This window comes from Nannospalax galili, unplaced genomic scaffold, assembly GCF_000622305.1.
Source record: "Nannospalax galili isolate Female #2095 unplaced genomic scaffold, S.galili_v1.0 scaffold191, whole genome shotgun sequence".
Classification (NCBI taxonomy): Eukaryota; Metazoa; Chordata; class Mammalia; order Rodentia; family Spalacidae; genus Nannospalax; species Nannospalax galili.
In genome coordinates this window covers 4,731,105-4,748,389 of record NW_008331484.1, presented here as the reverse complement: position 1 = coordinate 4,748,389, position 17,285 = coordinate 4,731,105, and the positions used below count along the sequence as shown (strand labels likewise).

At 41.8% G+C, this 17,285-nt stretch overlaps 2 protein-coding genes across 7 annotated transcripts in view; both read right to left on the bottom strand.

Annotated features, from left to right (window-relative positions):
- Poc1b (POC1 centriolar protein B) overlaps positions 1–17,285 on the bottom strand; it is a 121,831-nt gene that overhangs the window by 102,657 nt on the left and 1,889 nt on the right. For 5 of the 6 annotated variants that reach the window (XM_008824017.3, XM_029559141.1, XM_008824025.3 and 2 more), the window contains exons 2-4: positions 17,196–17,270; positions 16,547–16,631; positions 354–525 (exon numbers count right to left, since the gene is read on the bottom strand). In XM_008824017.3, the coding sequence (XP_008822239.1) occupies positions 354–525; positions 16,547–16,631; positions 17,196–17,210 (272 nt within the window). In that variant the 5' untranslated portion in view covers positions 17,211–17,270. The remainder of the gene's footprint in view (positions 1–353; positions 526–16,546; positions 16,632–17,195; positions 17,271–17,285) is intronic. The other variant, XM_029559146.1, reaches the window with a different exon arrangement.
- Positions 10,993–16,309, bottom strand: Galnt4 (polypeptide N-acetylgalactosaminyltransferase 4). The gene has a single exon (XM_017795904.2). It carries the CDS (start codon positions 16,004–16,006, stop codon positions 14,270–14,272), a length of 1,737 nt encoding a protein of 578 aa, XP_017651393.1. The 5' UTR covers positions 16,007–16,309; the 3' UTR covers positions 10,993–14,269.

The following is a 17,285-nucleotide window of genomic DNA, read 5'->3' as shown; positions in this document are numbered from 1 at the left end:
AAGAATGGAAGGAAAGAAAAAACACTTACATCAGACTTACAAAGAGATTGCTAACTACCTCCCTCAAAACACTGAGACATAGTATGCCTATATCCATGTTAGAAACAGTTTTCAAAAAGAAAATACAATTTTGAGTTAAAGATGAGGAAAAACGTGTATAATAATAATTTGCTTTTAATTTAATTAACTTTTAAAAATAATTTAACTTTTAAAACCTGGGCAGTGCATGTCATATGTGCCCCAAGTAAGTACAGGGAACTGGAGAGCTGAGGCATTCCCATCTGTGCATTAGGAGCAGCCAGTGGCCTTTCACATCCCAAACCCAAAGCATATCAAGTGTCTGCATCTCTTACTTATCAGAAATCCAGAGTCTAACAGTTCTATCTCGTGAGGCGGAGGCTAGTAAGTTTCCATGTGGCGAAAACTGCACGCTGGTTACAACATCCTTGTGACCCACATATCTGTATGCTCTAGCATGTGGCTTCAAATTCCACAGCATGAGAAAGGTATCCCAAGAAGCAGTAGCTATCAAGAAAGAGAAGAACAAATCAATGTTAAGATGCAAACACAGACATGTGTCATTAATAACAAGGTGTCAAGTAACAGAGAAAATTGTAGGGCTGGCCAGGTAATAGGAAAAATATTTTAAAGTTATAGTATGAATGTGCAAACTTGGCTGTATCCCTTCCAGAGTAGAATTACCCGCCCCAGTATTCAAGGAGAGCTTAGTAACTACTAGCTGCGAGAGGCAGTGCATTACAATAGAGAGTGCATTGGGCTGACTCTCACTCTGGGTGACTGAAAGTTACTTGACCTCAGTGTTTTGATGAATTTTTTGAGAGGGATGAGAAAGATTTTAAAAGTAGGGGAAAATTATTTGCAGTTGCAATAGTATAAATGACACATAATATACCTGTGACCTAAATCCATCTGTTAAGACTTTTTCATGTCTGGTTTACAATTTCCTTGGTGCTCCTCTCTGTATACGAACACACATGTGTATGTACAGAAACACACAGATAAATTTTTGTTGATCCACTTGGGAATAGGTTGTATAAATCATACCATCTTTATTCCTAAAAGTTAGGTGGTTTTTTTTTTTTTTTTCCCCTAAGAATAAAGATACTCTCTAACACACCCACAGAGCAATTTTAAGTTTAGGAAATTAATCATTGATACAATACTTTAATCTAATAATGGCATTCTAACTTTGTCGACTGATCCAGAAATGCTTTTATAGCTAGGTAATATGATCTTAAAAATCTGTCTCTGCTCTGCAATTTTATGACATTTGAGGATTAATAAAAAGAACCATATGTCCAAAATTAGCTTACAAAACCTTTATGCCAAGGGAAAATGTGATCAATAGTGTAAATAAATTCCTTGACAAAGAATGAACAAGTGACCAAAGGAAAGATAAATCTAATGCTTGCCTGCAAAACAAATTCTATTATATGCACAGAACAGCCCCAACAACAGGACAACAGCAACAATGGGTACTGAGAATCACTAAGTCTATACAGAGTGCTTAGGAAAAAGTGAAGCTTTATGAACTTGAAATACAGGAAGTATCACTATTAGAAGGGAACTGGGGCCTGGCTTCATAAAGTTATTGAAGCATTTTAAGTTCTTTAGCCAACATGAAAAATTTTTTTAGACTCAGCCCACCCATTATCTCCATTTCAACAGTTCAATGAGTTTTTAAGTTTTAAGCAATAGTTTTACTGGGAACCTTTCTCAACAAAGCTAAAGTCACCCCTAGTGACCTGCTTCCTTGAGCAAGGCCACACCTCTAGCCCTCCCCTTCACCCCCAGTAGTACCAGCAACTGAAGACATAGCACTCAAATACTTGGAGTCTATGAGGGATATTTAAACCACTGCATTCTACTACCTGAACCCTATAGGTTCATGACCACATCATAATACAAAATGCATTTAGTTCAACTTAAAAAGTCTCCACGGTCTTTAACTGTCTCAACACTGCTCAAAAGTACAATGTTCAAAGTCTCTTTTGAGACTCAAGGGACTCTCTTAACTATAGAACCCTACAAAATCAAAAAGCAATTTCTGTACTTCTAACAAACAATAGAACCAAATACACATTCTCACTCCAAAAGGGAGGGAGGAATGGGGGCATAGTGGAGAAATACTAGACCAAAACAAGAATGAAACCCAGCAAGGCAGAACACCAAATCCTGTAGCTCCATGTCTGATGTATAAGACTTTAGTTCCAAAGGGCTGAGATGTTGATGTTGTACTACGTGAACTTAGAATCTGCTTTCATACACTGCCATGGAACCACATCCTTTATAAATATCACCGTACGATTAAAAAAATGTCAAAATCTGCAGTAGTCATCCATCTACTGGTGTGTTTAGAGATTAAAATGTCAAAGGCAGGAAGTTAAGAAAAAAATGTTAGCTAATAAATCTACCAATTTAAAAAACCCTTGTATTTTATTTACCTTTATACATTATCAAAATGGTAACCCATTATTCTAAAAAGTCCTTGTTAGGATATGAGAACGAAGCCTGTGCTCTGTCTAGCTACTCTTTTCTCTGGAGGTGAGGTCACAGAACATTCTAATCAAAGTATTTTCCTCCATACTGTCAAAAGCCAGCAGCTTTGTGTCACTTTAAGGAACAGCATATTCTGTAGTCAACCTAAGCTGTCATTGATTTAACAAAATATCAACTGCAGTATTTACAAGTTTATGTGCTAGAAATACTATTTTCCAGGGCTAGGAGTGGTGGCATGCACCTGTAATCCCTTACTACTTGGAGCTGAGGCAGGAAGATTGTGAGTTCAAGGCCAGCCAGGGCTATACCCTGGCTCAGAAGGTCAAAACTAAAACAAAGAACAAAACAGTATTTTCACACACACAAAAAGGTATGTCCTTCAGTTTTTGTTGGATTAAAAATTATCTCACATGTCTTTTCATTTGGCAAAACCAGTATTCAATACAGAACTTGAATGCTACAAAAGGGTATTTATTTATCAAAACTTCACCTACTCCTTGGCCATGAGCCTCTCTCATAGGCGACCTGCATCAACACTGTCTTTGGAAGCCTAATCCTTCAGAGATCAATGTGACCATCCCCATGCATCATCCCCATGCATTCTGTACAAATGACAGCACACTCCTCTGCACTTTGCCTCTCCCTTCTCCCCTTCCACTCTGCATGTTGGAGCTCACATTTGGTTAATACATAGAGCTGTCTCACTCTGTTGCCCCTCTATTTCCAGTACATTTTAATATTGATAATTCCAAGTCTACAGAAAAATTATGAAGCAGTACAGGAAGCTCCTACACATTCTTTCCCTACCTGAGATACGTCAGCATGCTGCCTGTTTGCCTTATCATTTTCTCTCACAGAAGGACCTTCCGTCTGCCCTTTACATCGATCATTTGAATGAAGCTAGAACACCATGGTACAAACCTGGAGGCAAAAGCTGAAGCAGAGACCATGGAGGAATGCTGCTTACTGGCTTGCTCCCCGGGCTTGTGCTCAGTCTGGTTTCTTATGACACCCATAGCAGTACCCACCGTGGGTTAGGCCTTCCCACATCACAGACATGCCCATAGGCCAATCCAGTACAGGAAATCCCCCAAATGAGGTTCCTTCTTCCCAGGTGTGTCAAGTTGACAATGGAAGCCAACCATGACAGCTCCCAAGGTTACAGTATTAAGAGGTCTTGAGGCTTTAAGAAGTATTTGTAGTCCTGAGGATTCTGCCCTCTGAATGGATTGATCTATTCTGCACAAGGTCTTCTTGGCCTTCAACCAATGCACTAGCAAGACACCTCGTGGATACAGATAGTCTCCTCAGGCCACTTTACTCAGCAGCGACTCAGGAACCTAGTGCCATCATCAGTCCATGCCGAGAACACTGAGGCCTTCTCAGCTCAGCAAGGAGACTCTTCATTGGCTCTGTTTCTCTGCTGTTATACAGGGAGTGTGTGTTCAGGAAGAAAGCAAAGGTGTGGAGCTCAGCTCATGTGCTTCTCATCCTCTAAGGGTCATAGGTTTGTACACCGTGGCTCAATACCTCTAAAAGTTGCATCATGTATTTTGTCTAGTTATATAGCTATTTTCAGATTCCAATTATTGTCATAACTGGAGATAGGAATCTGCCTTGTACTTAATATCTACATACTATTTCATTTTGTAGCTAACCCTTAAATTACTTAACCAAACCATCTCTTATTTAGGTTTGCAATATTTTGCTTTTTTTTTTTCTTCTGGTCTTTTTGAGACAGGGTCTCCCCATAGCCCCAGCTGGCCTGGAACTCACTATGTAGACCAGGCTGGCCTTGAACTCACAGAGATCCACCTGCCTCTGCCTCCTGAGCTCTGGGATTAAAGGTATGCGTCACCATGCCCGGCTATATATATATGATGCTATATACACAGTATGCCCAACATATAAATATATCATTCTGATAAATTTGGAGAACCATTATTACTGGGTCTGAGTCAGAAGACAAATACTAAAATCTGTTGAAAAGGTTCACATCTATCTTTAAATTTTTACTTTTTTTAAAATTTTATGTGTATGACTGATTGTATTGCTTGCATGCATGCAAGTTCACCCATGTCATGCAATGCCCACAAGGGTCAGAAGAGGGCATTGGATCCCCTGGAACTGGAGTTACAGATGGTTATTAGCTGCCATGTGGGTGCTGGGAATCGAACCTGGGTCCTCCTCAAGAGCAGCCAGTGCTCTTAACTGCTGAGCCATCTCTCCAGCCCCTATATCTATCTTTTAAAAATTATTAGTATAGCCAGGTGTGGTGGTGCATGCCTTTAATCCTAGCACTTGGGAGGCAGAGGCAAGCAGATCTCTGTGAAACTGAGGCCATCCTGGTCTACATAGAGAGTTCTAAGCCAGTTGGTATACAGGGAGACCCTGGCTCATAAAAACAAAACAGAAATCATTATTTCATGTGTATGCATGATGTGTGTTGCATGTGTTTATATGTGCATGATGTATGTGTGTCAGTAGACATGCTACAGTGTACATGTGGAGGTCGGAAAACAACTTTGTGGAGTCAGTTCTTTTCTTCCCCATCACATGGTCCTGGGGATTGAATTCAGGTCCCCAGGCTGGTGTGACAAACACCTGTTCCTGATGTGCCTCTCACTGGTCCATATCTATCCTTACAAATTTGAATTTTATTTCCCCTGAGGTCTTTTCATTCCATAGTCTAGAGACTTCAGGTAATTCAAATGACCTTCATCTAGAAACCCTTGACTTTACACAGCTATTTCAGATTTCCTATGTTCTCTGCTTTCGTTCCATCACTGTATGATAGACCGCTGGAGTTACACCCAGTTTCCGACTTTGTAGGCGTCACAGTTTGTACTTGTTCCTGCACCTCCAGCTCTGCAGTGGCCTTTGGACCACAAAAGAAACAATGGGCTACCTTCTTCAGGGAAAAATAAACACGGAAATCTAGAGAAAGCAGGGATAGGGAGTTCTCTGTAAATCATTTCTGAGAAAAGAAAAATAATGTAATCCCTAGGCATACATATTAACAAACCCAGATGGAAGGGAGAGGATTGCATAAGAAAATCACAGTATTCTAATCCAAACTACAACACGTTAAACAACTTAATACTCAGAATTCATTTGTACTATCTAAGCACTGTATCATAATATAATTAAAAGATGGCCCTAATTTAAAATTCCCCTGCCCTGAATGAGGAAATAATTAAAAATGTTTTCTTTCAAACTGGTACTAAATAATTAGCTTGCTAGAGTACCTGGTGTCTAAAGGAGCTGTGGGTGTTTAGCTGCTTTAAAAAAATAAACTTAATGGCAACCTATGCTTTGTTTCTTCTAGGCATGAACAGAAGTTTAAGCCTTAAATCTCTATGTTCATCAGTCATTATGCAAACTCACAATCCCATAGTGCTTTGCATATCCCCTTAGCCAACCCTGTACATTGCTTTCTTTGGGCCAGAGCATGCCCTTCCCCCAATGATCTGTACAGCAAACATCCTTCTCTGAAAGTTCTACCTCTTTAGCTATGCGTGGCGGTGCTTGCCGTTAATCCCAGCACTCGGGGAGACAGAGGCAGGTGGATTTCTGTGAGATCGAGGTCAGCCTGGTCTACATAGTGAGTGAGTTCCAGGCCAGCTGGGGCTGCAGGAAGACATTGTCTCAAAAAAACCAAAGTTCTACCTCTTTAACCAGTTCAGTCCTGTTCAGTCTTGACCTGACTGCTTGGGCATACCAAGTCCCCTGAAATCCTCTAAAGCACTATCAGTTTTCTTGCACATGACACCTATGGCTTCCTCTCTGCTTTACCTTGTAGCATGATTAGTTTATTCAAGAGTACAACTTCAGGTGAGGGAGCTGGCTCAATTGATAAAGTGGGCTTGCCTTGCAAGCATGAGGACCTGAATTCAATTCCCAGAACCCACATGAAAAGCTGGGCATATAATGGCATGCACTTTTGAGCCCAGGGCTGAGGTGCAGAGACTGGAGGATTCCCAGGGCTCATTATCCAGTCAGCCTAGCCAAACCAAATCAATGAGTTTCAGGTTCAGTGAGAAACCCTCTCAAAAAATAAAAGCAAAGAGAGATTGAGAAGACACCCAACATCAACCTCTGGCCTCACAGTAACACACATACACCACACACACAAAGGAAAACAAAGTGGATGTGGCACCTGGGAGAAAAACAACTGACGCTGTCCTCTAGTCTCCACACAGGTACACACATATGCACCAATACATGTGTGTGCATGAACACACATACAAGGTACCTGACATCTATGACATGTGAGGCATGTGTGGGGGGAGAAGGTAGTCTCATGTTAAAAATCGTCAAATCTCTAGATGTGGTAGTCAAGTGGAGAAGCTGGCAAAGATCATATACAAAGGCAAATGGATAATTTTATTTTTTAAATATGTATTTAAAGTCAACACCTAATTATAAACATTGATGGGCATTTCATATATGTATCCAATGTGTAATGATCAGATCTGGATAACTGGCCTATCTATTACCTCAGATATAACATTTTAAAAAACTTTATTCATTTTTTTATGTGTCTGAGTGTTATGCCTGCATGTGTGTAAGTGCACCCGTGTCGTGCAATGCCTGCAGAGGCAAGAAAAGGGTGTCGGATCCCCTGGAACTGGAGTTACAGATGGCTGTTAGCTGCCATGTGGGTGCTACGAATCAAGCCTGGGTCTTCTGTAAGAACAGCCAGTGTCTTAACTGCTGAGCCATCTGTCCAGCCCATAACTCTTTATTAGCAATTTTGAAATCCTCTTTATTGACCATTTTTAAATATTCAAGCTGTAATTTCAAATTGTGCTGAGCCATCAAAGAAAAAGCAGGAAGTCAAAATGAAAACTGTGTGGGGGTGGCATACTGACGGAGATACAGTGGTTAGTGGTATTTTATGGCAGGGCTGAAGGACAAGGAGCCAGGCAAGCAGACAGGTGGTGAATGTTCAGAACACGAAGACCAGGGCTTTTCCACAGCCATCTGCTTTCATGCCTTTCAGCACCTCATTCTATGGTCACACACTGGACCTCCTCGACCTCTTCCCAAATCACTGCTGGCAGCCCAGTGTGAGAAACTGCTTTCCTTGGCCCTGACTTCCTCAGTGTTTCCTCTCAGTCCACAGGCTTGTGCTCCCCACTGCAGCTCCCTAATATACCTCTCACACTTGCATGCCCTTCACTCTCCATTCTTTCTTCACATTCTGCAGGCACAATCCCATCACTGCATTTTCTGAGATGACAGTTGAGCCAGTGACAATTGCTGGACACATCTCCCACCCCACACCAGATACTGGCAACTATAAACCCTGATCATTTCAATGAAGTATGCAATTGTTAGATGTGCCCCTTCCCCTCCACCCACAAGTGACTGATATTGTCTCCAACATTTCACTTACCCTAGCCTTTCATGATGTCTCCACAATGGTCCCCTGACATTCCCATTCTTTGATATCGCCTCTTTGATCTCAGGTTGGAGTTATTCGGGACTCAGGCATGGACCATTTTTTTTTCTGCTGCTTCCCAAGTGATCTCATCCCTTTTGGTGACTTTAAATATCATCTGCTGACTTATACTCCCAAGTGTCTTCTTAACCAACCATCACTCTGGCTTGAGGCCTAGCATCCTAGTACACACCAATGCCAATTGCTGCTGGTATTACTGTAATAGCGCTAGATGATTTCTTTACTATTAGTTTTGTTTCCACATAGCACCAGAATGATATGTTTGAGATATAAATCACTTCATGTCACTTCCTGACTTAAAACCCTCAGAGTAAATCCCCAAACACATTTGAGGTTCCAGTAGCAGCCATAACAAATTACCATAAGCACAGCTTAAAACAATAGGTTTGTTCTTTTACGGTTCTGGAGACAAGGGGTTAAAGAGTTGACAGAAAAACAGATCCTCCAAAGGCCCTGGAGAGTCCCAGTCCTTCACTGCTGTGACTGACTCACATTCACAGAATGTCTCCTTATGGCTGTTGTTCATTTGGTTTTTGAGACAGTTTCTCTACGTAACCCAGGTCAACCTGGGACTCACAATCCTCCTGCCTCAGTTTTCCTACTCTTGGGGACTACAGGCACGTGCCACTATTACTAGCTATAGTATACTTTTCTGTCCTTCCTTCTTTCCTTTCTTCTTCTTGCTTTCTTTTTTTTTTTTTTTCTTTAAGTTTCTTGAGATAGCATATCACTCTGTAGTCCAGGCTGGCCTAGATAGAACTCACTCTGTAGCCCAGGCTGGCCTCAGCCTTCCCAGTGCTGCATTATAGGCACGAGCCACTACATATTTTTCCTTTAAGGGTATTTGTCAGAGGATTTAAGGAACCACTCAGTTATTTCAAGATTATCTCACCTCAAGAACCTTAATTATGACTATGACACCTCATTTTCCAAACCAAATGACACCATAGGTTCCAGGGACCAGGACCAAACCTTTTGTAGGACCACCATGAAACATGCCGTAGCCTGAGCCTGCTCCTGCACCCTCATCACGGTCTTCCTTGAGCAGCAGGCTCTACCCTTCCTAGCATTCCTCTACTTCCTGGATAAAGGCAAGGTCTTTTCCACCTTTGGCCTTTGCCTGAGCTGTTCTTTTTCTAGTATTTACCTAGTTAACACCTTTTTGAGTCCTCAGTTAAACATTACTTCTGTGGAAAATTATTCTTTACTGCACAGCCCATTTTTATCACCCCTGAAACCACCCTATTTCTCTTTCACAGAACTGACTGCTTCTCTCTGTTCAATAAAGGCACAGTTATGCATGGATTTGTCGGCTTACTTGCTAGTATTTGTCTCCCTCACTGGACCATGAGCTCTTCATATCATCTTAGGAAAAACACCTGCTTTGTTCACCTCTCTGCATATTCAGAGCACATGACAGCATCTGCCACACAGAAGCATGAACTAAATAGAGTACTAACTAAACGGTCCCTCCCCTTCCCCTTTTGAACAGGGCTAAGGAGTTAGAATAGTGACAGAGAGAACAGGTGGAACATCTCCCAGACCAGCCTGGCCAAGTGATAAAACTTGAAGCAAAAGGAAAAAGAGAACCTGATTATTATTAGCAAATACTTAGGATTTTTCTGGTCTTCTAGTCTGCCATGATGGAGCTATACGACTAAGGAGCTCATCCCACTTTTTATAATAGTCTCTACCTCCTAATCAAAAGGATAATAGTTTCTTGAAATTTTTATGAAAAACTGATATGAACTGACATTCACATTTTACCTAATACTAAGCTAGAAGATTCACCTATGTATTATTTTGTTAATTCAAAAAATTATGAAGTGACTTAAGAATTATTAATAATAAATTCAGTTAGCTGTTTAAAAATCTAGGATGCACACAGACAAAAAGTCTCTCTTCTTTGGAATACTTGAAGTTTCCCAGCCTTTTTTCTTTTCCACAAGTGCTTTTTAAATTAAAATGTAGTAATTCACATAGCATAGTATCTATCATTTGCTACACAATTTAGTGTTTTAGTCCAAGTTATGCAACCAGTCACTAATTACAGAACATTCTCATCACATCACTCTTCTTTCCCCCAACACCACAATCTCCATTTGCAATCATTCTCTACTTTTCCCTCTCTAAACCCCTAGTAACCACTAATGTGCTCTATATAGTTTTTTCAGACTTCTTCACATTCATGAAACTGAAACACAGAGAGATGATGTGATTTACAGAGTAAAGAGTTGTGTGTGTGTGTGGGGGGGACTATTTAGAGCAGCACCAATAGTTATAGTAACTTTTATGGTATAAAAAGGAAAAGGAAAATATGCTTAGTATATCTAATACATGCCCTTAAATGCGGCTTCAACACATCTGATAAAAGCAGGGTCCTCAGAATAAACACTTTTAGGGCAAGACATATCAGGACAAGACTTTCAGGACATCTCTAACTGGAAAGTGGCAAGTCAAGAATTACTTAAGAGGAGATGCAGGAGGACCAGAAGTTCAAGGTCATCCCTGGAAACACAACAAGTCTGAGGCCAGCCTGAGAGATGTAAGACCCCAGCTCAAAAAACAAACAAACAAACAAAAAATCATTCTGCTGCTGGTGGAAAGGGGTGGTACTTTTGAACAGGAAAAAGTGAGGTTATGTGGTTCAGAGGACAAACATTTTTCTTTTCAGCCCAAGGTTTTGAAACTAGTGTTCATGTGCCCAGAAGACCTGCTTGTTTCCTTGTATAATCCTTATCGCATCCAGTTTATTCATAAGCATTAATACATAACAGTGCTAACACCACTATCAAATTCTTACTCGTTAATAGCATCCTAGAAAGTAATGGAAGAAACCTGACTTTTTAAAACCCTATCTGCATTTTCAAAGCAAAATAATTATATAAATATATAACAAATTCTATAAATATAATAATTATATATTTCATTATCTCACCATCAGAAATATGCACATTGGAACATTAATATTACAGACTAAAATCATCAGAATCCATCTGCAAAAATAATTAGGCACAGATTTTATTGTACATGTCTTAATCAACATTACAAATACTATTAACAAAAAGAAAAGAAAACTGTACCACACAGAAAAATAGTCATTCTTCAAGACACTAATCTCAACCTCAGCTTTGTGTTTTATTATTAAAACAGCAATTTAAAAAGAGAAGTCAAATCTATCTTTACTAATTAAAACTGAAACTCTAAAATAACTAGGAATAGAATATATAACTTAAAAATAAATCCCTGTGTCCTGTCTGGGAAATTTTGATTTGCTAACATCAATGCATAAGCAAGAGCTTATCACTGGGTGAACAAAGTGAATAAAAAAATTTTCTCTATCAAACACACTGTTTTGAGTTATAGAAATCTTTCTGATGACTATATTATCATTTTTTTAAAAAATAAAAATGATTGCTAAAATGCTTATGTAGACAATCTATTAATAGGATTGGTTACTAAATGACAAAGTGGAAACTTGATTCATCAAATACTTTGTTAACATTTAATTTAATTAGCTTTAAAAGGTTAATTCTTAATTGTCTACAGCAAAAGAGAAAACTTTGGTAGCAATAAATTAGAATTAGGAAATGAAAATATATTTTGTACAGGTCATTAGCATGCTTTTGGAATTAAACTCAAATATGCCTACATATACAAATGTGGAAGCCTTGTTTCCCTCTGCTACGTACATTGTTATGAGCATCACTATTCTGAATTATGGACATAAATAAGCCATCAGCCTAAAATTTTTTCCTAAAGGACTGAAGGGTCATACTCATCAATATAGGGTAAAGGGTAAATAAAGAATTAAGTATTGTAGTCTTAAAACCCTCATTTTCTTTTTGATAGGAACATCAAGATATTAAAATAAAAATAATTTTAATAGTCACTTCCAAAATGCATCCATTTTAAACATCTCATATGATAGATGCCGAGAAGAACAATAAAAAAGAAAAAGAAAAATCTGCAAATAAGTTAAAAAAAAAAGGAAAGTATTTTATAAAGGAGACTGGGCAAAGGAATAATGGATTTCAGAGAATTCCTTTCTAAAAATTCAGAGTGTTTTTATAAATGTTTTAAAAATAAAACTCAGGATCTAGCACATTGTATAGGGAATCTAGACAACTCTTTGACAAACTTTAAGGTTGCTGTGTAACTTACAGAAACTAATAACAGATTTTTACTTTAAGAGTCAAAGAGAATGCCAGGTGTGGTAGCACAGGCCTTTAATCCCAGCACACGGGAGGCAGAGGCAGGTGAATCTCTGTGAGTTCAAAGCCAGCTTGGTTTACACAGCAGGAGACCCTGTTTCAAAAAGAGCAACAACAACAAAAAGAGTCAAAGAGAAAATAGTCACAATTACACAATTTGTTTGAACTGGTCACCAAAAACAATTTATATAAGTTCAGATTTTACAAAGTCTCCATTCTCTAGGCTGTCTAATAAACACTAAAACCAATCTTATTATGAATACCTTTGGATTCTTTATGGAGCACACATTTTTCATAAACCCATAACAAAGTCAAGAAATTGAGACTTACTCCTCAATGCAGCCTGTGATTTCTGAATATAACAAATCTAATTGGGAATCAATTAAAAATGGCAATTAAAATGCTTTAAAATATGTTTACATTTGAAGTAATTTAGTTTGGAAAATAGTCTTAGTTAAAGAATTATTTTGAAAGTTTAAAACTTTTAAAAACAAAATTAGTTCAACAATTGTGGAAATAAAATGACTATAAACACTCAGGATAGCAACCCACCTACTGAAACACAGCACTTAAGTGCACTCAGCTCACTTAATTTTTAAAACCACTTCTCCATCTCATAACTGGACTAAACACTGCTCAGCTGCTTACCATTACCTATATTAAAAGTAAAGACATCAAGACTGTCCACAGATCAGACAGTGGCTGAGCAGGGGGCCAGGGACGTACAGTTGACATTTCAGAACTGAAAGGATTCTCAAGATCCAATCCAGGACCACAGAGAAGGGACTGAGGCTCAAGCAAGATAAACAACTTAACTGAAGTCATTTCTCTGCTGAGCCATTTGTTCATTCATTTATTTACCCATTCAGTGAGAAATGCCCAAGAGCCAGCCTGCTAAGTGCTGAGAAGGGCTAGAAGGTGGCAGTATTCACAATTGCCAAGGCAGTCTTTTTTACTCACAGTCTTAAGATAAATACATCAATTTCCTGGTCAGCAAGAATTGGAGGAAGAGTTCACCAGCCTTTGCAGAATCAGACCCACTTTCAGTTTCACACATTTCAGTAAACACATTTGGGGTTTACTTCAGAGAGGCCTCAATTGTGTTTACTTTAAATGACTGAACATTAACAAAGGGAGGCAAAGCATTCTGGATGAGTCCCACTTTAGTACATTAATAACTTAAGGAAGTACAATCAGAGAATGCCCTACACTAACAAGTTCACAGAGGACAGCTTAGAAAAATCAAGGTGATTTGAGGTACCAATATAGATCAGTTCAGTCCCATAGCTCAAGTTTACAAAGAACGGAATGTGAGTTTCTCATCCTTTCATTTTAGATACAGGTATAATTTTCTGAGATATCTGATGTTAAAAAAAAAAAAAAAGACCTCCAAACTTCCATTCAAACAGATATCCTTTCCACTTACACACACACACTTAAACCAGGCCTTTTTCTCAAGATCAAATTTCTTCAATTTCTATTTGATTAAAGAAAAACTAGTTTCAAAAATTCTCAAATGTAATGTGCTGGCTGAAAGAAATTAAAATTCTATGCAATCAAAAGAGCAACAGCTCCAGTTACACATTCATGAGTTTTGATAAAGAAAATGGGACATGAACTGAATTTACCAATCAGCATAAATCACACCCCATTTTGCTTGGACATTTACACTCTCTAGTATTATATCTGGTACTTAAATGTGTGCTCTGAGGATAAAGCTAGGGACTCGCACGTGCTAGGCAAGTGTTCTACCACGGAGCCACATCCACGGCCTACACTGAAGTGGCTTATGTATCTCAATTCAGTCAACTTCTTTAAGAAGGGGCAGATGATATGGACAAAGCTTTTAAATAAAACAGTCCATGAGGAAGGAAGGCACTTTGAAATATTAAACAGCAGCACTCTCTACACCCAGTTTCAGAGTGATATCCCCAAATGAACTATAGCTTTCCAGTGTTCTCACAGACAACTGCTGGGTGACTTCTGGTAAAATACAGTCTTCACTGAGGCACTTCAACTTTCCAGAAGCTACTGCCAGCTCCTGAAAAAAAGACACTGTTGTACTTTTCTATTTCTCAAAACTCCAGATTTGATTTTTGTCAAGGGCATCACAAGTTCTCATTTGAACACTAGGTCGGCCTTCGGGTGTCCGATAGGCACTAAGACATAGTCCTGAGCGTGGGTGAAAAATAGTTCCATCTTCCTTAAAATGCCAAATAATGTTTACTGGAATAGGGAGCCCATCTTTTGGACAGTTTTGCATTCCTACATGATTTTTTTGCTCAGGAACTCCTGCACATAACTCAGTCACAGAATTAAATCTTATTTCTTTGTTTGAAGTGTATTCAAAGAACTGATTGCCTCCTTGACCATGACATCCAAACAGTGAAAGGTTAGCACCAGTGGGGTTGGTGTCAGGAGAATTATAATCTAAGCATTCAGAAGAGATCCCCACACTACGAATAGCCCCATGCCAGCCTGGTCTATCCTCAGGTACGTGTAAGTTAGAAAACACATTTTTCAAATACCAGTCAAAACTCTTGCATCTCAACCGTTCACGTAATAATTTTCTTTCGGAAATATCACCATAGGCTTCTTTGCGTGCTGGAGGGTTTCGGTTGTAGAAATGCTCTTTGTATTCATCCATCCATACTTCTGCTGCCCGAGCAGTATTCTGTAGGAAATTGGGGCGAGCATATGGTGCCCTTTTGGGGAACACATGGCCTACATGAGAACATGGGTGGATCTCCAGTTTGCCACCACACTGCCAAACCCTGAAAGACAGCTCTAGGTTTTCACCTCCCCATACTTCCATTCCAGTGTCATATGTTCCCAGGTAATGAAAATATTTCTTGCTGACAGCAAACAGTCCTCCAGCCATGGTGGGTGACCTGATGGGATCAATTCTTGATGTCCGCCTGTCCCTTTCATGTTTGGGGACAGAATGCCACTGGAAGGTTAAACGCCAGTCAAACCCACCAATCATGGGCTCCCCAGTCTGCATGTAGAATTCAAAAGTATTCCAATCAATGGTATCTATAACAGGACAGACAATTGCTGTTTCATCTTTACTAATCCTTTCCAAAAGTGGTTCCAACCAACCGGAAATACACTCACAGTGACAATCCAGGAAAGTGAGGACGTCCCCAGTGGCAAAAGTAGCCCCGATGAGGCGGGCCCGAACCAGCCCTTCTCGTTTGTTGGTTCTAATCAAGCGCACTCTATCGAGACTGCTTATGTAAGTTTCAAGTTGGGTCTTCAAATAAACTCTGTCACTTAAGTCATCAACCAAAATGATCTCCTTCAAAAGAACTGCAGGGGAAGTTTCTAAAACACTGTGAATGGTTCGCAGCAAAGTCGACCAGGCTTCATTATAGAAGGCGATGATGACAGATGTGGTGGGAAGCATCCTGTAGTCGAAATTCTTGGATTTACATTCATACATTCTTTTATCCTCTATGTGGCGGTGCAGAGAGATCCTGTCACTGAGGTAAATATTGATAGCATACCTCTCAATGAGTTCTTCCTGTTGCTTCAATTCACCCTCGTTGAGCTGGAGTTTGCTTGCTCTCCCCCACTCCCCAAGAGCATGAGAATCTGCAGGGGGCTTCTCATAAAGAGGCTGGGACAAATCCTCTTCCTTTTTCTCAAGGTCTGAGAGCCGCCTTGGGCCCCGCTCCCGGGCATGGTCGGCTCCTTGGGAGGCACGGAAAGTGGAGACCGAGAACTCCACCAGAATATAAGCCACGGTTAAAAGTGCCAGCAGCAGGCAGCTCTTGCCAGCCCAGGTCCACCTCACCGCCATCCGGATCCGCACGGGTCTGGCGCAGAAGCCGCCACCAAGCCACCACGCGGGGGAAGTGCTGCGGAGACTGCAGCTGGAGTTCCCGGCTCAGGTAGGGCGCACTTCCCAGCAGGTCCCTCCTTTCATGCAGGCGATTGCCTCCTTTCCAGACACCGGGGTTTCCCAGAGGTCAACTGACACCCCACGCTCCTCGGCCTCCGGTGCAGCTCAGCTCATCCGTGCTCACTTCCTCCAGCTCCGCACAGAACTTTTAGCAAACTCTCCAGCCAACACCCCAGCCGCCCCAGGCCGATCACAAACCCCTCCCCTTTCCCACTCACTCCTCCTGGTGGTTAGTTCGCGAAAGTTGTCAGTCGGGCCCCGGCGGCAGGCCTAGGGGGGTTGGAGGCCCTGCTCGGAGTGGCCCTCTGCACCCCATCGCGCCAGGCTTCCGCGACTGGTCTGCACAGGGGGTGTCCTGGGGAACCCAGCCCGACCAGCAGGAAAGGTTATCGACCAAGTGAGCTTTGGTTTTGGACACAGAAAGAAAGTAAAACTTACCAAGATGTTTGCCATTGGGGCTGAAGTCCACGGAGGTGATCGCAGCTTTGTGGCCTTTAAAATAACGCTCCAGAACCGGGTGCGCCTAGGAAGGAAAGCGGTCAAGTTTTGAAAGCAGGTGGAGTTCCAGCTCTGGGGGTCAGAGGTCAGGCTGCGGGTCCCGGGGAGAATCTGCCGCACTCGCCTGCAGCGGGAGGAGAGCTTGGCATCCCCCGCGAGCAGCGAGCCGGCAGGCCCACATCCAGGCGTCCGAAAGTGCAACGCGCCAGGTGTCCGGTCGCCGGTTCGCAGCGCCCGGCCGGGCCCACCCCGCTGACCCCGCCGCGCCGCAGGTGCAAGCCGCTGCCGGCACCTGCGCCTTTAAACCTCCCAGGTGATTCTGACGCAGGCGCACCGCGGAGGCCGAGCGGGAACTCTGGCGGTCCGACCGAGCAGCCTCGGCTCGGCGGGAGATCCGGGAACAGAGCTGCGCCCCCCGCCCCACCTGGGCTCGGCGCTCCCTCCGCCCGGGCGCAGAGTGAACGACCGAGCTCCCGGGCGGAAGAAGAACTGCCTACACCTGGCCCCGCTCGCCCAGGCGACTCTGGTTCCCAGGTGGTTCCCACCTGGCCCCGCCATCCGCGGGGTCGGCTCGCCAGCCGGTCCTTACCCGGACGGAGGCCATGCGAGGAGCGGACGGCGCCCATCCCCTGCGGATACGGGGAGGGGCCAGGATGGGGGGGGGGGGGGGGGGCCCTGG